At 35.6% G+C, this 25,264-nt stretch overlaps 1 protein-coding gene across 3 annotated transcripts in view; it reads right to left on the minus strand.

Annotated features, from left to right (window-relative positions):
• Positions 1–25,264, minus strand: part of FAT4 (FAT atypical cadherin 4) — a 186,916-nt gene that overhangs the window by 53,045 nt on the left and 108,607 nt on the right. For all 3 annotated transcript variants that reach the window (XM_023217612.3, XM_023217611.3, XM_023217610.3), the window contains exon 8: positions 7,236–7,416. In XM_023217612.3, coding sequence (XP_023073380.2) covers positions 7,236–7,416 — 181 coding nt within the window. The remainder of the gene's footprint in view (positions 1–7,235; positions 7,417–25,264) is intronic.

Below are 25,264 nucleotides of genomic sequence, written 5' to 3' on the forward strand. Positions count from 1 at the left end.
AGCAAAAGAAACTACCGTCAGAGTGAGCAGGCAACCTACAGAATGGGAGACAATTTTTGCTATCTACTCATCTGACAAAGGGCTAATATCTTGAACCTACAAAGAACTCAAACACATTTACAAGAAAAAAACAAACAACCCCATCAAAAAGTAGGCAAAGGATATGAACAGACACTTCTCAAAAGAACACATTTATGCAGCCAACAGACACATGAAAAAGTGCTCATCACCACCAGCCATCAGAGAAATGCAAATCGAAACCACAATGAGATACCATCTCACACCAGTTAGAATGGCAATCATTAAAAAGTCAGGAAACAACAGGTGCTGGAGAGGATGTGGAGAAGTAGGAACACTTTTATGCTGTTGGTGGGACTGTAAACTAGTTAAACCATTGTGGAAGACAGTGTGGCAATTCCTCAAGGATCCAGAACTAGAAATACCATTTGACCCAGCCATCCCATTACTGGGCATATACCCAAAGGATTATAAATCATGCTGCTATAAAGACACACACACGTATGTTTACCGTGGCACTATTCACAATAGCAAAGACTTGGAATCAACCCAAATGTTCAACAATGACAGACTGGATTAAGAAAATGTAGCACATATACACCATGGAATACTATGCAGCGATACAAAAAGATGAGTTTGTGTCCTTTGTAGGGACATGGATGCAGCTGGAAACCATAATTCTCAGCAAATTATCGCAATAACAGAAAACCAAGCACCGCATGTTCTCGCTCATAGGTGGGAATTGAACACTGAGAACACTTGGACACAGGAAGGGGAACATCACACACTAGGGCCTGTTGTGGGGTCAGGGGATGGGGGAGGGATAGCATTAGGAGATATACCTAATGTAAATGACGAGTTAATGGATGCAGCACACCAACATGGCACATGTATACATATGTAACAAACCTGCACGTTGTGCACCTGTACCCTAGAACATAAAGTATAATGATTAAAAAAAAAAGAAAAAAAAGAGACTGGACTTTAGAACATAGTTCACTTGGACATAAATTTAAACCCCATTAATAGCACTTAAATTCACAAATTTTCTTAACATTTTTAAGCTTTCTTTCTTTATCTGTAAAATGGAGATCACATTTTACTCTTTTTATTTGGTGGTTTTGAGTATTAAAAATAGTTTTTATAAAGAGCACTTGGCATTGTAATTGATAAACGGTGAGCCTTCAAAAGTCTAAGTTTACCAACATAATAGGACCTATGTAATATATATGTATAATGTAATAGTCTATTATATACAATCTATCCAAATCTATCTATATATAGGTTTAGTATCCATTATCCAAAATTCTTGGAACCAGTTGTGTTTTGGATTTCTCTGGATCTTAGAATATTTGCATATACATAATGAGGTATCTATGGGATGGGTCTCAAGTTTGAACACAAAATTCATTTATGTTTCATATATACCTCATATAGATAGCCAGAAGGTAATTTTATCGAATATTTTTGATAATTGCTTGAAACAAGGTTTGTGAACATTGAAAAATCAGAAAGAAAAGGTATCAGGTGTGGAATTTTCCACCTGTGGCATCATGTTGATGCTCAAAAAGTTTAGGATTTTGGTGCATTTTAGATTTGGGGTTTTCAGATTAGGGTGCTCAACCTATATTTAGATAGTTAAATGGATAAGGGGACTAAAAAAACCAAAACAGAGACACGGTTAAGTAGGTAAAAGAAATATCCTGGTTTCAAGTTCATATCCTTTATAACAGAAAGATATAAAAAAAGAGTAACTACAAAACAGTAAAGTGCTATGAAACAGTAAAGAGGTGTCAGCGTAGGTATTCAGAAGACAGAACACTCTTGACTGGAATGATTAAAATAAAAGCCTTCTCAGAGAAGGCTAAATTTAACATAAGTTGTAAAGGGGCTATCCATCTTTCAATAGTGTTCAACAAGGCAGAAAAAAAGAAGGTTTAGGCTAGTAGTCAGCAAACCTTTTATATAATGGGCCAGATAGTAAATATATTCAGCTTTACAGGTCATATATTCTCTGTTGCAATACTCAGCTTACCATCATATGGCAAGAGCAGCCATAGACAATAGGTACATGAATGGGCATGGTTGTGTTCCAATAACACTTTATTTACAAAAACAGGCACTTGGCCCAATTTGGCCTGCAAGTAGCAGTTTGCCAAGCTCTGGTCAAAGATATCAAATAAATTGAACAAACCTATAAGGCTTGGGAAAGCACAGATCCTCGTCCCGTGAGCAGAAAATGATCCAGCAATGCTGAATTTTTGGCCATATGTTGCAGAGTTTTGCAGAATTAGCTTGGGAAGATGCTGGGGCCATTTATGGGGTGGCTAGAATTTGAAGACCTGGAGTTATACCATAGGCAAACTGTAATTGAAAGATTTTGAGGAAGTATAATTGTTAAAGCAGAGCCAAGAGATGCTCATGTTGAGGCATACTTCTGCCATTGCCCTTTAATTCACTGACTCAGGCTTTGCTTTGCACAAAGTATTTCCCATAATGCTGAGAGAGAAATCATTATGAAATATAAACTAGTCATGTTTTTATGCTTGCTGCTTAAAACATTTCCATTGTTTCTCTCGTTAGATGCAGAAAGAAATTTTGAATTTTTTATATGATATACAAAGTCCACTCCTAACCCACAGTAACCATATGGAAATACTTTCTTTTCTCTAATGCCATGCTTTTGCATAGCTCTTTGCCTTAGCACCTGATACTGTTTTTGCCTAGAATATCTTTCATTACTTTATTTCTATATAAACTATTTTTCTGTCTTTCTAAAACTTATTAATTATTTGAAGCTTCTACTGATTTTCTCAAGTATCACTGAAGTATCATCGACTACACCATTCTTTCCACCTATTCTGTGCTTAAACTATACTTGTTATATGGTACTATACTTAAGAAATTACAAAATTATCTCTTCTATTAAATTGTACTTCTTATGGGCCTTAGAGTGTCAAACTCCTTAGAGTTTAACAAAATTTTTGGTGTATAGTCAAGACTTCGTAATTTTACAGGGTAGTGTGTTACACAGATTGGAAGGATTAGAAACTAGTGTCGTGGAAGTGAGTTAATTTTTATTATAATAGTACCGGCATGATGTAAGTATGGACTGAACAAGGATCTTGGCAGAAGGGATGCACTGAAAAGAATGGGTGCCAGACGCATTAGGAAAGAAGAAACATGAGAATTCGTCCACTGATTGAGTATAAGAGAGTAGATGACCCTTAGCCGCAAGGTGTGGTAAAAAACAAACCAAGGCAATATTATTAAGACAAAGCAGAAAACCAAAATGAGAAACAGGAAAAGTAAGGAATTTTAGGTACACTGTGTTTATGATGCCAACAGAACCTCCAGTGTAATATGTCTATCAGCCAGTTATAAATATGGGTGGAAAGTTTTGGAGTGGAATCAGAATTGATAGCACAGATTTGGAGGTTTTGTTCACAGAATTGATGCTTGCATTAATGGAATAAATCTCTCTGTCTCTCTCACACACACACACACACACACACACACACGAAAGTACTGAGAAAATAATGCAGTAAGAAGTATTCAAATTACTTTCCAGGGAGAGAAAAAGGAGAAACAGAAGACAAACCGTGTGTGATCAGAGATGCAGGATGATAAAAAATAATGTTTATATAGACATTGAGGAGGAAAAAAATGCCAAAAAGAAAAGATGGTCTGGCCTATAGTGTGAACATTGAAAAAAGTAAAGGAGAAGAAGGACTTAGAAAAGTCACTGGACTTGAAAAATTTCAGTAGTCTTCTGACAGGGCCTTTTTTCAGTAAAGCAATGAAGGAAAAAAAAATCAGACTAAAGATTTTTGGGAATAAATGACCAGAGAAAACAGATTGTGAAGCTAACCTTTCAAGAATGTAGTAAAAATAGAATGAGTATAAGCAGCTATTCTAGAGAATATGAAAATCATTCAATGTATTTATTTAAGTGTCAACCACTGTTATGTACCAGATATTATAAAAGAAAGACTGTATTAGGAGTAAAAAAGATGATATGAGAAGAATAAAAAGAAAAAAAAAACCTTGAATTAATTTAATGACTTCTATGTCCTAATAATTATGCCAGAGATATTTATGGATATTAACTGATTCCATACATACTGTTTGATACATAGTAGGTGGTTAGTAAAGTTTGTCCACAAACTGTAAAGTATAAATTTTTAAGTTCATTTTTATCGATGCAGAAACTAAGCCTTTGAGGCATTAAAATGACTTTCCTAGACGATAGCAGGCAAATAAAAGAACCAGAATTCAACACCAGATATTTGGAGCATTTCTGTAGCTATGCTAACTTAGGTAAATGAGCATTTATATAGATATCTATATGGTTCAAGGAAGAGAGATAACTTGAAGACACATGAGAAAAATGAGTAACTTTTGAATTAAAGAGTTGGAGGAAATTGAATGGGAAGAGATTAATAACACATATTAAGGAATTTTCCTGGCCAGGGTGCGGTGCCTTACGTCTGTAATCCCAGCACTTTGGGAGGCCAAGGCGGGCGGCTCACAAGGTCAGGAGATCGAGACCATCCTAGCTAACACGGTCAAACCCTGTCTCTACTAAAAAATACAAAAAACTAGCCGGGCGTGGTGGTGGACACCTGTAGTCCCAGCTACTGGGGAGGCTGAGGCAGGAGAATGGCGTGAACCCGAAAGGCGGAGGTTGCAGTGAGCTGAGATCGCTCCATGGCACTCCAGCCTGGACAGAGCAAGACTCCATCTAAAAAGAAAGGAAGGAAAGGAAAGGAGAGGAGAGGAGAGGAGAGGAGAGGAGAGGAGAGGAGAGGAGAGGAGAGGGAAAGAAAAGAAAAAGAAAGAAAGAAATTTTCCTTAGAATGTTGACTTTGTCAGTGGTGTACGTGACTTTCTCCAGGGTTGTGATATAGAAGAATTAGAAGTGAAGCTTGAATAGAGATTTAGTCCACTTGGGAGAAAAGGGGATACTTATCTGTAAAAGCTAAGCTCTGGAATAGATATGTGGAAGGCAAAGACATAATCTGGATAGGCTGATTTTCTAGAAAGGAAAATGCTAAAGGTGTAGTAAAATGTATAACTTGAAGTAAGTACACCACTTGTAGAAATACAAAGTTTGATGAAACAGGCAGAAGTAAAAAACAAACATCTGTTGGCTGGATGCTATATGCAAAATCATGCTAGATCATTGGAAAAAAGTAACTTACAAGACACATAAAAGTTTATGTTCCTGGAGATCCCATCAGTAGTTCAGTAAATAACCTAACCATGTAAAATTTAAATGGGAGATAAATAATTAAAACAATAGCTCTTTTAATCTGGAGAAAGAATAGATTTTCTTCAGGATACCATGAATAGCAAGGAGTTATTAACACCAACCATAAAATACATTATATTCCAATAAGATTTTATCAAACCAGAGTAAATAAAGTAAATGATATCATATCATGATCTGCCTAGGTGTTTGAGTAGAAAACTTAGATGATTCTGATTTCTCTCTTTCATTTGATCTCACGTCCAATTTCAAAGGCATGACCCAAATCTATTTGCTCAATTTTCATTTTTCCATATAAGTATAAAGTTACTCTACTTGGATAACTATATTCATTAGTGCCTAAATGGTACACTGGTTTCTCTCCATAAATCCTCTCTCGTCAGATTCTATGCAAATGTAGACCAGTTTATGTGTCTCTTCTGTTTAAAACTCCTCAGTAGTTTCCCACCTAAAGGTAAATTGGAAAACCCCAATTCTGTATCATGGCTTAGAAGTCCTTACATGGCCTATGATTTAGCCCCCGCCTACCTCTCTAACTCCTTTCTCACTCTGGTCCAGACATGCTGACCTTCTTAGATAACACAACGTGCTTAATTCCATCCCACAGCTCAGTCCTTTCAGCTTAAAGGTAATTCCTTAGAGAGACCAAGTATTATGGTCTGAATGTGTTTCTTAAAATGTGTGTGTTGAAATCATTCCAAAATGATTTTGTTGAAAGAAAATTGGTAGCAAACAACAAAATAAGACATCAATCAAATCATTACCATATCAGTATATCTGTTACCCATAGCTGATAATTCTTAATGCCTCAAATTTTATCTTCTGCTCCACTACTTTGATAGCCCTCTAAGCAACTCTAATTTACCTAATACCAGCCTATAGAAAGTAGAGGAGTGGTATAAAATATTTATGTGTGTGGGTTTTTCTCTAGAATATTCGGAGATCTTCATTTCTTTTTTTTTTTTTTGAGACGGAGTCTTGCTCTGTCGCCCGGGCTGGAGTGCAGTGGCCAGATCTCAGCTCACTGCAAGCTCCGCCTCCCAGGTTTACACCATTCTCCTGCCTCAGCCTCCCAGGTAGCTGGGACTACAGGCCGTTTCGAATAGATACGGAAGAAGGGGACAAGCTAGGTCAGTAAAATGTTACAACTCAATTTCTTTCACATCCTCTCTGAACAAGTTATCATATTTATGTTCTCTATTTTAAGAGGATTTAAGCAAAGTAAAATACATTTACTAAATGAAGAGTACACAAATATTCTTATTAAGGCTAGCAGTGGAATAAAAATGGTCAAAATTCTTTGACATTTCTCCAATCAATGAGTGATGCATGTTTCTCCTCACAGTGAATCTGGGCTGGTCATCACTGCTTTGACCAACAGAGTATTACAGAGGTGCTGCTATGGCACATCTGGGTCTGACCTTTGAGAGTTCTGGGAGTTTTCACTGGTGGCTCTTGGAGTTGAGAACCACCATGTAAAAAGTCCAACTACTTTGCTAAAGAACCACATCAGGAAGTTCTGAGACTACTCGAGGACAGAAGGGGCCTAGACGATCCTAAACCTTCCAACCAACCCTGCCAAGGCAGCAGGCATGCAAAGTCATCCTGAGCCCTCCAGATCATCCAGTTATCATGTAAATACTGTGAAGTGCCATCAGTCAACCTCATGAGACAGAAGAAGCACCTCATGTAGTCCCAAACTACAAAACCATGAGATATGATAAAAATATAAATTAAATAAAAATTAAATAAAATCTTAGAGTACTAAGTAGAATGTTTACTGTTTGAATCCTCATTTTATGAATTGTGAGCTACCAGCAATAGATAACAATAATAGGATATGTGTTAATATAACGTTCATTTAATTAAACATTATATTCATGTAGTTCAAAAATCAATGTTTAATGAGAAAATAGCCAAAGTTTACAAAAGAAAACGTACTGACCTTACAACTGCATTTGTTGAAGCATCAGCATCTGAGGCATTTACCAATAAAACATCTGTTCCAGTTGGTGCATCCTCAGGAATTGTTGTGAAATATGCTTTACTGGCAAATGTGGGGACATTGTCATTGACATCATCTACTATGACATTGACTGTTCCAGTTCCAGTCAGGGCAGGGGATCCTAAAAAGAAAAGAAAATCGAATCTCAATGTTTATAAACAAAAAATAACAAATTTAATGATAATTAGCTGTAGACAGAATTACTAAAGACAATTCAGGAAACATCAAAGTAAAATTTCTGAACACATAAGTGAGCATTTTAAATTTTGTTACAAGAAAAATATTTTCATTTGTGAACTAGAATTTCAACTCTTTCCTAGTAACTCTGCATGAAAAGTATATGTCATGCTCTTATTCTATTTTAACGGTGCTGATTCGACAATGTAGAACAGAACAATATCATTTAAATGCCACAAAAGAGGCACTGCCGGCTCTTTCTCTGAAATTACATTTAAATAGCTCAAAGCCAGATTTGAAGAATACCCACAGGCATGGAAGAGCTGGCCAACTAACAAGGCAATGTTAAAAACTGGACTCTCAGCTGTAACTATCATTGTTACTATCGCAAATTCAAGAGTTTCTGAGGTATTTAAATCCCTTTCCCATACTAATCAACACCTGTCAGTGGGAGTAAAAATAGCTTCAAGTTATATCTCAAAAAGTGTTATCTTCCACGTGCTAGAATAGTTTTATAATGATGAGCTAACTCAGAATCATTTGTGCTGCTTCTATTTAAAATTCAGTGTAATGTGAAATGATTCATTTTTATTTCCTGTTCCAGCTGTTATCAATATATGGTGAAAACCCGACATTTGCCAAACACTTAGGTCACATTATCTGTATGTACTACACAGAGTTAGAGACTCATTTTGTGGTGAAGGCTAGATGCCATATTGCTTGGAATTCTGTGCATTGTCCCCATAACTGAAAGGCAAATTATCTGTCACTGATTGTGTTTTCAAAACTGTTTTTCAAACTGAAACTCTTCTAAATAGAAACAACGAAGATCCATTTAACTGCATTTATGTAAAATAGAATAAAGCCCCAGACACTCTCCTTTTCTGCCTAAGATACTACTTTACCTTCAATAAAGTGATTTCCCTTAATATGATATTTAAATCCTACTTAACTTCACCATTCAATATTCTGTAAATAAAACCATTCATTCATTTATTTGTAAAATGTTTATGGAATGCCCTCATTATCACAGAATGGTATTGAGATTCACAACCTTACAATATTATTTTCTAATAATCATGTGATTTGCTGGTGTTTCCTTTACCACTATTCAATGATTTTTCTATGTTCTTAGATTGTAATTACTCATGGCCTAGTACCAATGAGCTTTTATGCTCAGATGTATGTATAGGAACCAAAATCAACAGACGGAGAAATTATGGAACGAAATGGTTTTGGAGATCTGTTATTTTTGTGAATTCTAGGTTAGATGAAAGAATGTGTATACCCAGTTGAGCAGAGCACAGTAAAGAACCATGATACCTCCCAGAAAATGATGCAATTAAATTTAGACTGCACACTGATTATTGTTGCCATATATATATATATATAAAGATATTTTATATTAAGTATTTCATTTAAAGTAACATTCAAATAGTCAGAAAAATTTGACGTTTAAGAAATATCTAAAAAATTAATGTAAAGTTTATGACTGCAGAAATCCTACCTGTTAGTGTTTGATTTTACATTAAAGGGAAAAATAGCCCTCAATCTATTGGTAATATACGTAATGAACTATAAACTTAAAAAAAAATTAAATGCCTTTTTAGTACTTGCTTACCGTAAGCAATGGTAAAATTATGCAACAAATATTTCACACACACAACAAAATAGATATGAATATAGGATACAATAGAGAAACACATCAAATAAGACTGTAAAAATTCCGTGCAACATATTAAAAGAAATATCAATAACACTAAATACTTGTTTAGTCCTTAGATATGCATGCACTGGTTTAAGAAGTTTACATAAACTGTCTTATCTAACCCCCATAAATCAGCATTGCTGTCATCTCCATTTGGTATATAAGTAAGCTCAAGTTTAGAAAGTTTAAGTAGCTTTTTCAAGGCCACAGACCTAGTGAGGAATGTCACTGAGATGTGACCCGGGTAAAGCAGCCCTGGAGTCTTTACTACTGGCAAGAAGCTGGATGGTACTGCCAGTAGGGGGAACAGTGCTGCTCCCTGTGCTGCTTTGGGTGTCTGGACAAGCAGTGCTGTCACTGAGCCTAGAAGAGCACTGGGCAGGAGGTGGAGAGAAGGCCCAACAGGGAACACCTTCACTACTGGCCAGATTAAGTTTGTGGGACATTTGAGCACAATAATCTTGGCATAGATTTGAAATTTCTCACAAGCAATATATTCAGGTTAAAATAAATATTTTGGAGTGTATTGTTGAGTACCAATGTTTGGCTTAAATTTCTTGAATGTGTGTTTCACTATATACAATTTTATGAAATGGATGTTAATGTTCTGAATAATGTTAGCAGAGTTCCCACCAGTTGCATAAAAAAAAAAAAATACTGAGGGAATATGTGTGCATTTGTGTGAACAAAAGGGGGTACCATGGAAGAGAGAAAGACACCAAAAGAGGGGATATATTAATCAAGGTTCCAGAGAGGCAAAGGATGGGAGAAGATGCAGGGTTCTTTAATCTCTTTTACTGATACTTCACTCTACTCACTAAAAAAACAGTCTTCATCTATGAAATGAGAATAATAATAAACTCTATCCCAAAGGGGTATTGAGAAGAATGTAATGTGCTTAGGACACTACCTAGTACATAAATTATATTCCATGTTTCTCATTGTTATTCTTGTACTTATTTTAGAGACTAAAGAACCCACAGAAATTGAAATATGAAAAGTCTATTTTTTATTATACAGTTTTCTGTATTACAGTTCTCAGGATTCCACCCCTTCCCCAAACCTTTCAATTCAGTCTTATATTATTCAGGAAAATATTTTGAATCATAATTCATCTCAATGATTCACATGTGGTAAAAATACGTGAGACATTTAGCTCTCTAAAAATTCACAGTTTTATGGAAGACACAGTAAATGGGACTTTTTTAAATGTGATATTTTAAGACTTACAGTGAGATTTCAAGAAAGATCTGATTATTTCTGATATACACATTGTGCTGTAATTAACAATTAGAAAATAAGTAATTGCCAGTCAAAGTCTTTATATTAATATTGGGTATTCTTAAGTGTCTGGTGATACACATATGGAAAACCACATTAAATTATGACTGACTCATTTGGACAAGAATATGTGATTTCTTTCTTTGTCTATAAACCATATATTATTGTAAATACATTTTCTGAGTTAGAAAGCAAATGCTGGGGGCAGTAAAAAATGAGCCCTATTTATTACAGCAAGTTCAATCTCACTGTGTTCATACCAAAGAATATCATCTTATTTTTCCAGATGATTTTCAAAGCACGTAAGTGACAACAGACAGTTCTGGCTTGAAGATCATTTGTTGATCCTCAAGATTAGCGAATGATTCTCAAAATTGCCAAACGATCCTTAAGCCAAGATCAGCCCCACAGGTGATTCTACATCTACATGAGTCTGTTTTCGAGCCAAGAACCTTCTCCAGAGTCCCCTTTTTCTCCCTTTATAATCAGCCACAACCCACTTCATAAGCTCTTGGAGTTCTCTTCTTCTTCTTTTTTTTTTTTTTTTCCCACCTCAAGAAAAGTGAAGTACAATTTCTGCAACTATCTCAACTTTCTTGTTGCCCCAGGAAATGTGCACACAAGTCTTGTTAGTTTTTAAATTTTTTTCCATAGGAAACCTTACAGAAATTTTGTTCTACATTTCTAAGTCTTTTATTGAGATTTAACTAACCTGAACTTTGAATCCTGCCTCCAATGTGTTTGACTATTATTCTTGTGAATGGTGCTTACCAACTCTCCAACCTACTCCAACCTCTTGCTTGCTGACTGATAGCATAACCTCCAAATCAGCTTTATGCAGAAAAATGAAATCAAGGGAGAAAAATGGAATGTTCCTTAATTTCAAGTGAATCTTATTTTCATTGCATTTGTGCCAGATGAGTGACACAAACTCCCTAGTCTTTGGCGACCACAGATCTTGGCACTTCTTTGATGTGCTAATTGAATGGAGATGCTGTGTTTTTGTTGTTGCTTTTCTGTGTCTGTGTGTTTGCTTTTTTTTTTTTTTTTTTTAACTTTTTTTCCTTTTGACTGTGTGGAGAGATCCTCTGGAATATTACTGTTTCCCACCATGTAGTGGATACATCCTATTTGAAGTGCTGCACAATGTTTACTATAACTTTATCTTCCATTCAAATCTTTCTGCTGCCTCTGGGCTGTCCGATCCAACTGCCTATTTCTTTGTCTGCTCTTGCAAGTTACTGAAGAGCCTCAACATTAGTGTGTCAAAAACTGAAATCAGAGTCATTATCTGTAAACCTTGCTCACATATTTATATCTAAATTGAAATATAGGTACATATATACAAATACATGTGTTGTACATATTTTATTGAACACATTTGATACCAAATCTATACATATTTTATACATGTATTACTCATTTAATGCACAGATGCCACAAAGTAGGTATTCTTGTTTAATTTTGTTAACCAACTTAAGACCCAAAGAACTTAACCAATTTCCATTTAGCCACAATAGACAGAAAGCGAGTTTTGAATTCTTAAAAAAAAAAAAAAAAAAAACTTTTCTAAGTTAATTAAGCTCAGATAAAACTATGCTACTCTTATTGCAGATGTTTCACTCTATATTATTACAATTATCAACATATTCCACTCACGTCCTATTAAGTTGTAAGTTAATTGAAAACAGGAATAATTATGTTTAATTAATTTTTATATTAACCCATAATGCATACCATTAGGTCTTGTGCTCTGTCTGTATTAACCTTTTCTCTCATTTTCTGTATGAAAATGTGGTCTAGTGATTACATGAATGCAAGTTCCAATAATTGAACACTTCTAGAAATATACAATCTAGGACTACAGTCTTATAGTCTGGGACTTAGCCTAAGGCTGGGGTCAGAGAACAAGACTACAGACAAAGGTCAAAGTTTTACAGATAGTGTACTACTTAGAAACAGAAGGTCCCAATTAAACATGAATCCCATGAGAAGAATCAGAATACTAGGGCCAATGTTTAGCTCAAATAGATCTGATAATGATGAATTATATAGGTAGTGGCGTAGAAGGGCAAAATTGTTCAATTCCATCTGGGATTGATTTATGAAAACCAGACGCAATCACAAAGAGGCAGGATATAATGACACAGGCTCCTGATAGAGGACAGTGAGCCAATAAAAGGGGTAAAATATACAAATAAAAATTAAAAATCAAGGTCTCAGAAACTTGTAATTGTAGAGGTTAGGAAGACGCAGTGGATATTTGAATTAGAAGTCAGAACTCCAGTTAAAAGTCAAAAGCCTAATTACAATTAGCAGTCAGATGAAAATAATTTCAAATTTAAATTTGTAAAGTTATATATAGTGTGTGTACGTACATATGTATGCATATATGTATTCATATATATATATATATATATATAAATATAAGATAAACATGGATAAAGTGATAAAACTCTTCTTCAGTTTTTAGAGAAAATAGCCAAAAATGAAAACCCACATTCTGAATGGCGTATCCTAAAGTTTACGCAAACCAAATTGTGCACATGCACACACTCATGGGGAGAGACAGGGAGCGACTGTACACAGTTAATCTTCCAATTGTTCATGATACCACAGTTAACCCTGGGCCTTGTGTGAGTCACATTTTATACTCTTAAATATGAAAAACTATTAAACTAATAACTAGCATTGCCTTTAAGACTGGTAGCTTAATCAGCTCAAATATATTAAATGAAGTACAAGAAAATTTAAAATAAGACTTTTTTTTTGAGATGGAATTTCACTCTTGTTGCCCAGGCTGAAGTGCAGTGGTGTGATCTCAGCTCACTGCAACCTACTCCTCCCGGGTTCAAGCGATTCTCCTGGCTCGGCCTTCCAAGTAGCTGGGATTACAGGCATGTGCCACCACACCTGAGTAATTTTTGTGTTTTTAGTAGAGACAGAGTTTCACCTTGTTGGTCAGGCTAGTCTCGAACTCCTGACCTCAAGTGATCTCCTGCCTCAGCCTCCAAAAGTGCTGGGATTACAGGTGTGAGCCACTGCACCCTGGCCTAAAACTTAAAATAGGTTTAAAAAAGAAAAAAGTTTCAGGTAACTGCTCTATCAGAAAATACACAGATAATAAGTGTAATGAATGAGTTTAAATGATTGAAGTTCAAATGTCAGGAAGATTATATTTTTTATGTTAGCACCTATAAATTAAAAATACTTCTCTAAAACATCAAAAGCTATACAGCAGAAGTAGAATTTCTACTTAACTCTGTTGCTTTGCAACAAAGCCATTTTTTCTTGACATCAAATATTTGGTGAATGGGTCCCCTGACTAGGAGTGTGTTTGTTGTAATAAAGTATTAGCTTCTTTTTTTTTTCCCATGAAATAAACTCATTTTTCTCACAGTAAGTAAACCATCCACTAAAAAAGTACTGAAATTCAGCCATCCTATATTAGCATTGAAAATTATGTGGTTAGATTTAAATTTGAACAACAACAAAAAAATACACAAAACAAAAAGTATGTAACATTTTAAATATTACCAACAGCTCTGTATTTTACAAATTCTATTTTATAAAATAATGTATTGCTGCTAATTAGTTCTCTATATATGCTTATATAAATTAGATATATACACACTTAAATATCACTTGATTTTTTTCATTATTTTTGCATAGGAGTCTATCAAAAACACTGTATTTCCTTAAGATAAATTACATAATAAAAAAAGGCATGAAGTAAAACTAAAATAATGAATTTAGTAAAGTCATGACAATGTCACTGAAAAATTACACAACAAAGTGAATATAATTAATCATTAAACCATGCACTTAAAATAATTGTTAAAATGAGAAATGTAATGATAATTACATCTTATCACAATTTTTAAAAATTATAAAGTAAAAAATAATAATAACCAAATATTTTATGCCTACAAAAAGCACATTATGAGGAATCACTATTTGGAGGACATTAAAGAAACCCAAAATTCTCAACACAGTTACTGAAACTCTGAAACACTAGAGGCTACCACCTAATTTTAAACTCAACCTACCTCTGCCTGCCTCCTGAGTGAAAATATCAAATTATATATTTAAGAATACTTATCAAAATAAGTTTTAAAAAGAATTGTTTTAAAAATATAAAATTAGAAAACTTCTTTGAAAATAATAAAATCCTCGTAATGAAATCAGGTTGGTTTTGATTTTATATAATCTTTATCACGCAGTTTATATAAATTTTATCATAAATATTAAACATAGTTTATTGCCATTTCAAAGTTTAATTTACTTTGTATACTCAGATTTATAGTTTACATGGAGCAAATGAATAATAGATTGAAACTATTTTATCAAATTTCAATTCTATGGAACCTGATGGCAAGTTTAGCTCTTACTCAATAGAATTTTGGAAATTAAATGTTTTCGGAGTTTTATCTTAAGAAAACACAAATAAAATTCTATGTAGAAATTTTTTTTCTGACTAAAGAATAGCTGATTTAAAAGAATGCTATTTAAATAAATGATTTAGAATAATACTTAGATCACTAACAAACTTCATATAAAGTCTGCTACAGGTAAGAGGAATTAAAAAAATAACCAATTATTAACTTTGGAAACAAGATTCCCATCTATAACAAATATGCCAGTGGAAATAATAAAAGCTGCCCTAGACTCAAAAATAAAATTAAGTCAAATGCATTTCATGTCCAGTAACTGAAGGCAACTCTAGCACGATTTGATTTACAGAATTATTGGGCCCTTAAAAGTTTTCAAGCAATTTTCATTATTAAAAATGTTCATCATAACAGACAAGGCAAACTTTTCTATCATACATTCCCACAAATAATATTGACAAAATGTGATCTTTCTGGAATATTTAAAAACAATTATCTTCAGATGTAAAATGTCATATTACACAATTCTGACCTCTCTTTTGATTACAGAGCCATTTATAATGCAATGACCAGCTTCAAATAAATAATGTGACAGACAACATTAATTCAAAATATTATCAGGTGCTCACCAATAAAATAAAGCATGATGATCAGTCCTTTTAGCTTTTAGCATTAACTTTGCAAAAGCAGCATGTTTCCCTCCATTAAAAAGCAAATTTCAATCCCTGCACAAGAATGAAATTTATTCCCTTTCAGTTGAATGATAAATACCCTTAATTAGAAATGCTAATAACTGAACTGTTCCCTGAAGACCTACTATGTTGACACATAAATACTTCATAACTAAACTTTTGTGCCAAATCTAGAACCAGAATCTCTATATCCCTTTAGTATAACAGACTGTGAATTATCTATAAAGGACAAGGGATAACATATTTAATTTGTGCACAGATTAATCTCCTACCCCCAAATTCAGTGCAAACATACAGCCCAACTGACTGCATTGTCTATGGAGGTATGTGTATATCATATGTATTGTATATTCATAGTATAATATCTAAGATTTGTTTGCACTTTATACTTAATAAAACCCTTGGATACACTTTTTTTTATTTATGGAGGGGAATAATGCTGTGATTTCTAATTTATGAATATTATGACTTTACCAGGTATTTTACTTACAGAGAAACACAAGATTTTTGCTTCCTAAAACAGTGTTATCTTTAATATAAAAATAAATTTTAATCCAAAGAGAAGAAATTCATATAAACATAGTCTATATAAAACAGAATATGGTAGATAGGCTGACATTTGGGAATTGGTAAATAATTGTTAAGTAATCACCCCTGTGAAGTGAATTGGCCTCAAATCCTGCAGTCATTGAGAAACAGCTGAATAGGCACCACAAGTTGTTTATCTTTTATAACACAAATTTTTGTTGGTTGTTTTATAAATCCATATAATTGAGATACTAGTGCCTAACTTTCAGGGCTATTGTGAGATTAAATGAGATAATATAGTACATATTCTGGAACTTACAAGCACTAAGTGTGCATATAATGAATATCATCTAATGTTTATGACTTCCTGTGATGCATCTCTACTTGAATGTCTTCTCTGAGAACTAAACTTTTATATTTAACTTTCTACTTGACTTCTCAATTAGTTATATTATTTCAAATCTAGTATGTCCAGAAACTACGTCTTGCTAATTTTCCCTAAAATCTTTTTTCTCCCCATCTCCAAATTGCTCATCCCAATATTCTAGTATTCGGGCCTGATTCATACCTTTTCGTAGCTTCCTATACTTCCAATACTATCATCAAGTCCAAAGATTCAACTTTCTAAATGGGTAAAATATGTAACTACTTAACACTCTCTAGACAGTTAATCTGCTTTATTTAACTGCATCATGTTTCATAACATTCCCAATCTATATATTATATTGTTTAATTTCTACTGTCTATTTTTGTGATTGTAATGTAAGCTGTATAAAGACAGAGACCTCTTCACCAGCATATCTTCAGGACCTAGAATAATATCTGGAGTAGAGTGCTCCATAAACATTTTGTGAGAAAGCAATGTGAAGAGACTTCTTGTTTTAGACATAAAGTCTTTGCCCATGCCTATGTCCTGAATGGTATTGCCTAGGTTTTCTTCTAGGGTTTTTATGGTTTTAGGTCTAACATTTAAGTCTCTAATTCATCTTGAATTAATTTTTGTATAAGGTGTAAGGAAGGGATCCAGTTTCAGCTTTGCACTTACGGTTAGCCAGTTTTCCCAGCACCAATTATTAAATAGGGAATCCTTTCCCCATTTCTTGTTTTTGTCAGGTTTGTCAAAGATCAGATGGTTGTAGGTGTGTGGTATTATTTCTGAGGGTTATGTTCTGTTCCATTGGTCTATATCTCTGTTTTGGTACCAGTACCATGTTGTTTTGGTTACTGTAGCCTTGTAGTATAGTTTGAAGTCAGGTAGCGTGATGCCTCCAGCTTTGTTCTTTTGGCTTAGGACTGTCTTGGCAATGTGGGCTCTCTTTTGGTTCCATGTGAACTTTAAAGTAGTTTTTTTCCATTTCTGTGAAGAAAGTCTTTGGTAGCTTAATGGGGTTGGCATTGAATCCATAAATTACCTTGGGCAGTATAGCCCTTTTCACGATATTGATTCTTCCTATCCATGAGCATGGAATGTTCTTCCATTTGTTTGTGTCCTCTTTTATTTCGTTGAGCAGTGGTTTGTAGTTCTCCTTGAAAAGGTCCTTCACATCCCTTGTAAGTTGGATTCCTAGGTATTTTATTCCCTGTGAAGCAATTGTGAATGGGAGTTCACTCACGATTTAGCTCTCTGCCTGTTATTGATATATAAGAATGCTAGTGATTTTTGCACATTGATTTTGTATCCTGAGACTTTGCTGAAGGTTGCTTATCAGCTTAAGGAGATTTTGGGCTGAGACGTTGGGGTTTTCTAAATATACAATCATGTCATCTGCAAACAGGGACAATCTGACTTCCTCTTTTCCTAATTGAATACCCTTTATTTCTTTCTCCTGCCTGATTGCCCTGGCCAGAACTTCCAACACTATGTTGAACAGGAGTGATGAGAGAGGGCATCCCTGTCTTGTGCCAGTTTTCAAGGGGAATGGTTACAGTTTTTGCCTATTCAGTATGATATTGGCTGTGATTTTGTCATAAATAGCTCTTATTATTTTGAGATATGGTCCATCAATACCGAATTTATTGAGAGTTTTTAGCATGAAGGGCTGTTGAATTTTGTCAAAGGCCTTTTCTGCATCTATTGAGATAATTATGTGGTTTTTTCTTTGGTTCTGTTTATACGCTGGATTACGTTTGCTGATTTTCGTATGTTGAACCAGCCTTCCATCCCATGGATGAAGCCCACTTGATCATGGTGGATAAGCTTTTTGATGTGCTGCTGGATTTGGTTTGCCAGTATTTTACCGAAGATTTTTGGATCGATGTTCATCAGGAATATTGGTCTAAAATTATCTTTTTTTGTTGTGTCTCCGCCAGGCTTTGGTATCAGGATGATGTTGGCCTCATGGAATGAATTAGGGAGGATTCCCTCTTTTTCTATTGATTGGAATAATTTCAAAAGAAATGGTAGCAGCTCCTCCTTGTACCTCTCGTAGAATTTGCCTGTGAATCTGTCTGGTCCTGGACTTTTTTTGGTTGGTATGTTATTAATTATTGCCTCAGTTTCAGAGCCTGTTATTGGTACACCAAAAGCAATGGCAACAAAAGCCAAAATTGACAAATGGGATCTAATTAAACTAAAGAACTTCTGCACAGCAAAAGCAACTACCATCAGAGTGAACAAGCAACCCACAGAATGGGAGAAAATGTTTGTAATCTACTCATCTGACAAAGGGCTAATATCCAGAATGTACAAGGAACTCAAACAAATTTACAAGAAAAAAAAAACAAACAACCCCATCAAAAAGTAGGCAAAGGATATGAACAGACACTTCTCAAAAGAACACATTTATGCAGCCAACAGACACATGAAAAAATGCTCATCATCACCAGCCATCAGAGAAATGCAAATCGAAACCACAATGAGGTAACATCTCACACCAGTTAGAATGGCAATCAATAAAAAGTCAGGAAACAACAGGTGCTGGAGAGGATGTGGAGAAATAGGAACATTTTTACACTGTTGGTAGAACTGTAAACTAGTTCAATCATTGTGGAAGACAGTGTGGCGATTCTTCAAGGATCTAGAATTAGAAATACCATTTACCCAGCCATCCCATTACTGGGTATATACCCAAAGGATTATAAATCATGCTGCTATAAAGACACATGCACACATATGTTTATTGTGGCACTATTCACAACAGCAAAGACTTGGAACTAACCCAAATGTCCATCAATGACAGACTGGATTAAGAAAATGTGGCACATATACTCCATGGAATACTATGCAGCCATAAAAAAGATGAGTTCGTGTCCTTTGTAGGGACATGGATGCAGCTGGAAATCATCATTCTCAGCAAACTATCGCAAGTACAGAAAACCAAACACCGCATGGTCTCACACGTAGGTGGGAATTGAACAATGAGAACACCTGGACACAGGAAGGGGAACATCACACATGGGGGCCTGTTGTGGGATTGGGGGACTGGGGAGGGATAGTATTCGGAGATATAATGTAAATGATGAGTTAATGGGTGCAGGACACCAACATGACACATGTATATATATGTAACAAACCTGCACATTGTGCACTTGTACCATAGAACATAAAGTATAATAAAAAATAAAAATAAATAAATAAAAGACCATTCATGTTAGATTAATAATACATTTAAAAATCCTGTCCCATATATATATATATATAACTATAAATAAATTTATTTTAGATGTACCAAAAAAAAAGAGAGAATTGTTAAATATCAATAAGCCCATAGAAGTGTAATAGTCTCACTGACTGTGTTAATCTGTTCTCACCCTGCTATAACGACATACCTGGTACTGGGCAATTTATAAAGGAAAGATGCTTAACTAACTCACAATTACCCAGAGCTGGGGAGGCCTCAAGAAACTTATAATCATGGCAGAAACAGAAGCAAACATGTCCTTATTCACAAGGCAGCAGGAGAGAGAAGAATGAGATGTGCAGAGGGAAGTGGTGTGAAGCACTCATAAAACCATCACATCTCCTGAGAACTCACTCACTATTAGGAGAACAGCATGGAAGTAACTGCCCCCATGATTTAATTATCTCCCACTAGGTCCCTCTCAGGACATGTGGGGATTAAGGGAACTACAATTCAAGATGAGATTGGGGTGGGCACACAGTCAAACCATATCATTCTGTCCCTGGCCCCTCTCAAATCTCATGTCCTCACACTTCAAAACAAAATCATGCCTTCCCAAGAGTCTCCGAAAGTCTTAACTTATCTCAGCATTAACTCAAAAGTCCAAGTCCAAAGTCTCATCTGAGAAAAGGTACATCCCTTACACCTATGAGTCTGTAAAATCAAAAGCAAAATAGTTACTTCATAGATATAAAGGGGGGCAGGCATTGGGTAAATATATCCATTCCAAATGGGAAAAATTGGCAAAAACAAAGGGGCTACAGGCCCCCAAAAGTCTAAAATTCAGTAGAACAGATAAAGCTTAAAGCTCCAATTGATCTCCTTTGACTCCACGTCTCACATGCAGGGTACGGTACGCTGATGCAAGATGTGGGCTCCCATGGTCTTGGGCAGCTCTGTCCCTGTGGCTTTGCAGGGTACAGCCCCACTCCCAGCTGCCTTCATGGGCTGATGGTGAGTGCCTGCAGCTTTTCCAGCTGCATGGCCTTCTTCTCACAGCTCCATGAGGCAATGCCCCAGTGGGGACTCTGTGTGGGTGCTCCAATCCGACATTTCCCTTTCACACTGCTCTAGCAGAGGTTCTCCATGAAGGCTCTGCCCTTGAATAAAACTTCTGCCTGGACATCCAGGTGTTTCCATACATACTCTGAAATTTAGGCAGAGGTTTCCAAACCTCACTACTTGACTTCTGTGCACCTGCAGGCTCAACACCATGTGGAAACTTCCAAGGCCTGGGGTTTGTACCCTCTGAAGCAACAGCCTGAGCTGAACCTTGGCCCCTTTTAGCCACAGCTAGAGTGACTGGGATGCGAGGTAACACCTCCCTAGGTTGTACACAGCAGTGGTGACCTAGGGCCACCCAAGGAAACCATTTTTTCCTCCGAGGCCTCCTGGCCTGTGATGGGAGAGGCTGTCGAGAAGGTCTCTGACATGCCTTGGAAACATTTCCCCCGCTGTCTTCGTGATTATCATTTGGCTCCTGGTTACTTATTCAAATTTCTGCAGTGGGCTTGAATTTCTCCCCCAGAAAATGGGTTTTTCTCTTATATTGCAATGTCAGGCTGCAAATTTTCCAAACTTTTATGCTCTGCTTCATCTTAAATGCTTTGTCATTTAGAAATTTCTTCTGCCAGTTACTTTAAATCATCTCTCTCAAATTCAAAGTTCCACAGATCTCTAGGGCAGGGGCAAAATGCCACCAGTCTCTTTGCGTAGCAAGGGTGATCTTTGCTCTAGTTTCCAAGAAGTTCCTCATCTCCATCTGTGACCACATCAGACTGGACTTCATTTTCCATACCACCTCAGCATTTCGGTCAAAGCCATTCAAAAAGTCTGTAGGAAGTTCCAAACTTTCCAACATTTTTCTCTCTTATTCTGAGCCCTCCAAACTGTTCCCATCTCTGCCGGTTACCGAGTTCCAAAGTCACTTCCACATTTTTGGGTATTTTTACAGCAGTGGCCTACTCTATGATATCAGTAACCTGTATTAGTCTGCTTTCATGTTGCTAATAAAGACATACCCAAGACTGGGTAATTTACAAAAGAGAGAGGATTAATTGACCCACAGTTTGGCATGGCTGAGAAGGCCTCAGGAAACTTACAATCACAGCAGAGGGGGAAGCAATCACATCTTTCTTCACATGGTGACAGGAGAGAGAAGTGCTGACCAAAGGGGGAAAGCCCCTTATAAAACCATTAGATCTCGTAAGAACTCACTCACTATCAAGAGAACAGAACGGAGGTAACTGCCCCCATGATTCAATAACTTCCCACCAGGTTCCTCCCATGACATATAGGGATTATGGGAATCACAATTCAAGATGAGATTTGGTGGGGACACAGGCAAACCATATCGTTAACTGTAATAAGAACTTATTTATAAAGTGCATTAAATTAGCATCATAGTTTGATTTTAATTAATGCAAAATGATAATTGGCAGTGATAATTACCAATATTATCATCTTCTAGGCATAAAGCCTAACAAATTCTTTCTATCTTCTTTATTTAACAATTAAATTTAAACAATGTCTAAATTTGAGCTTATTTTCAAAATACCAGTAATTAAAATTACTGATTCCACTTAATTTGGCTTCACTTAAAAATGTTTTCAAACTTTTATTTATTTAGGGAAAGAAAAATAGCAGTTGAATGTTTCATTTATTAAAGTGAAATGAATAAAGGATAAAAAAATGCTTAAAATTGCATTTTGATAAGTTTATGTCATAGAGAGAGTTAGAATATGCTTTAAGGAATATCCTGATTTCCTTAAAAATATTTAATACATATGATATGGATGAGCAAGAATTTAGTTGAAAGCCAGAAATTCTAAATATTATACTTGACTTTGCCAGTACCTGGGTCTGCAAGTTCTAGCACAATGCTTATCTAACCCAGGCTTCAATTTTCTTATCTGGAAAATAAAGGAAATGGACTGGCTCATCTCCAAGAAACCTCCTGGCCAAAAAAAATCATCACTTAATGTCAGATTTCTCTAACTTAGAATTTTTTCATATGTAGCTTTGTTTAAAAACTCTTCCAAAATATACACTGAATACAACTGTAGCACCCCAAAACTGTCATATCAGTTTGTTTTACTGCTTTCTTGCACACTAATTCCGTTCCCTGAAAGAGTAGTGGCAGATATTAATGCCTCACAGCATTTAAATTTATTTTTGAGGGCATAATCTCATCTTGAGTTAAAAAAATTCTAAAAGGTCTGGACAAATTACTTGAATAAACATGTATCTGTTGGAATAATTTATGTGAACACCAAAATTTCCATAATAAAATTTAAAACAAGCAAATTTTTCATATTAAGTTGATGTGAAATAATGGGCCCTTATATTTAAGCTATGTGAAACTAACTGCCACTTGTGCTTAGAGGGTGCTTAGATATTTGGGAGATATGGAAGATTCACAATTGTTTGCTTTGGGAAGCCCAGGTACAAAAGAGTTGTCGAATGATAAAACTATTCAGGCCAGGTGCAGTGGCTCACACCTAGCACTTTAGGAGGACAAGGCAGGTGGATTGCCTGTGCTCAGGAGTTCGAGACCAGCCTGGGCAACATGGTGAAACCCTGTCTCTACTAAAATACAAAAAAATTAGCCAGGCATGGCGGTGTGTCCCAGTTACTTGGGAGGCTGAGGCAGGAGAATTGCTTGAATCCAGGAGGTGGAGGTTGCAGTGAGCCAAGATCACGCCACTACACACCAGCCTGGGCAACAGAGCAAGACTCTGTCTCCAAAACAAACAAACAAAAAGAACAAAAACTATTCAAAAGCATGTAGTTTCTGCTCATGCAGGTTTTGAATTAAATCTTATGAGCCAGACTAAGAAAAAGTGGATAGTAAAGCAGAGAGCAGCAATAAGACCTGTCTAGAAACATCTAATAGATAACAGAATTGAATCAGAGCCAGAAGGTTCAGGGGAAAGTCATGAGAATATAGCTCAAGCAGTATTTTCAGCACTTGAAACTGAATTAAACCCACAAAATTCTTCACTGGGTCCTTACATATGACTGCAGTTTGTCACATCACACTAAACACCACAAAACCTTAAACACTTGTGCTGATTTTCAAAACAGAGGTCAATTTGAATGACCACAGCCAATGTAGCAAAAACTTCTGGAATTTCAGCCATGAGTTAAAAATGATTTGCACTTTTTTCTTTTGGAAGATTCTTTCAAAAAATCTGCAAACAATGAATCTATAACAACAAACTAAATATGAGTATGTTAAATAAATATAAATAATAGTTACATATTAAAATAATAGTTTGTCTTTCAAATGATAACTATTATTATTCAACAAATATAACTTACTCATTCAACAAACATTTATTAAGCACCTATTATGTTGCAGGTCCTTTTCCAAGTGTTTCTGAGAATCCCATTTTGAATAAGACTTAGGAATTTCACTTTCTCTGGAAATCTGATAGAGATGGATAAGGTAAACAAACTCTATATACTCATATATTTTATGTAGAAGAATACAATTTTAGATAGGAATTTGTGTTAAGAAATCACAAAGAGGTAAGTTGATAGAGTGACAGTGGGGAGAGGGCAACGGCAAACATAACACTGCTGGTCAGATAAGTCCTCTCTGAGAAGTTGACATTTTATCTAAAATAATGAAAAAATGACCATGACATAAATGTCCCTCTCCCCCACCAAACCAAATCAAACAGCTGGCTGTAGAGTAGAAAATTCCAGGCAGAGAGAACTACAAGTGCAAAAGGCCAACGTGGCAGAAAGGTTGGCATTGTTAAGGAAGCCTGATTGATTGGTTGGCATTGGCAATATGCAGTAAACGTTTAGCAACTGCTTTCAAGAAATAGGCCAACTAGAATCAAAGCATTTACTGATTTCCATTTACTGATTCAAAGCATTTACTGATTTCCAAATTTAAGATTTCTGGTGTAAATACTTCCACACTGGCCAACTGCAATCTAACAAGGTGATGATACTAAATGCAGAACTGAGAGGAGACAAAGGGTGAGCTGAGGCCAGTGCATGGCACTGGCTCAAAATAAAGGTGGCAGCTGGTGGTGGTGGAGGGGTTCAGATAAATTGACAGAGACCAGGTTATTTAATCCCATGTAGTCAATGGTAAGACATTTAAATTTTATTCTTAGAAATCATTGCAGGGTCTTTATGCAAGAGATGGGGTATGATGATCTAATTTATAGTTTTAAATGTTCATGTGTTGCCTGTTGGAAAATGCACCATGCAGGAGAAAAGATAGGCAGTTAGCAAGCTATCATACTACCCCTATCTTAGACTAAGGAGGTAGTATCGGAGGTAAAGAAAAGTGGATACATTCAGGACAATTTTGGGCATTTTTGAAGCTGAGTCTACTTGTTAATGAATTTGTTGGATATGGTGTACAGAGGAAGAGGAATGAAGAATAATAACAAGGTGTCCCTTCAGCAATTGTGAAATGCTCTACAGAGCAATTTGTTTAAGGTAGGGAGGTGAATAGAAGTCAAAAGTGTTACTTTGGCCTTACTAAGGTTGAAATGTCTAGCAAACATGCTGACTGACATTAATAACTAAAAGAAGCAATTCTTTT

This window comes from Piliocolobus tephrosceles, chromosome 3, assembly GCF_002776525.5.
Source record: "Piliocolobus tephrosceles isolate RC106 chromosome 3, ASM277652v3, whole genome shotgun sequence".
Taxonomy (NCBI): domain Eukaryota; kingdom Metazoa; phylum Chordata; class Mammalia; order Primates; family Cercopithecidae; genus Piliocolobus; species Piliocolobus tephrosceles.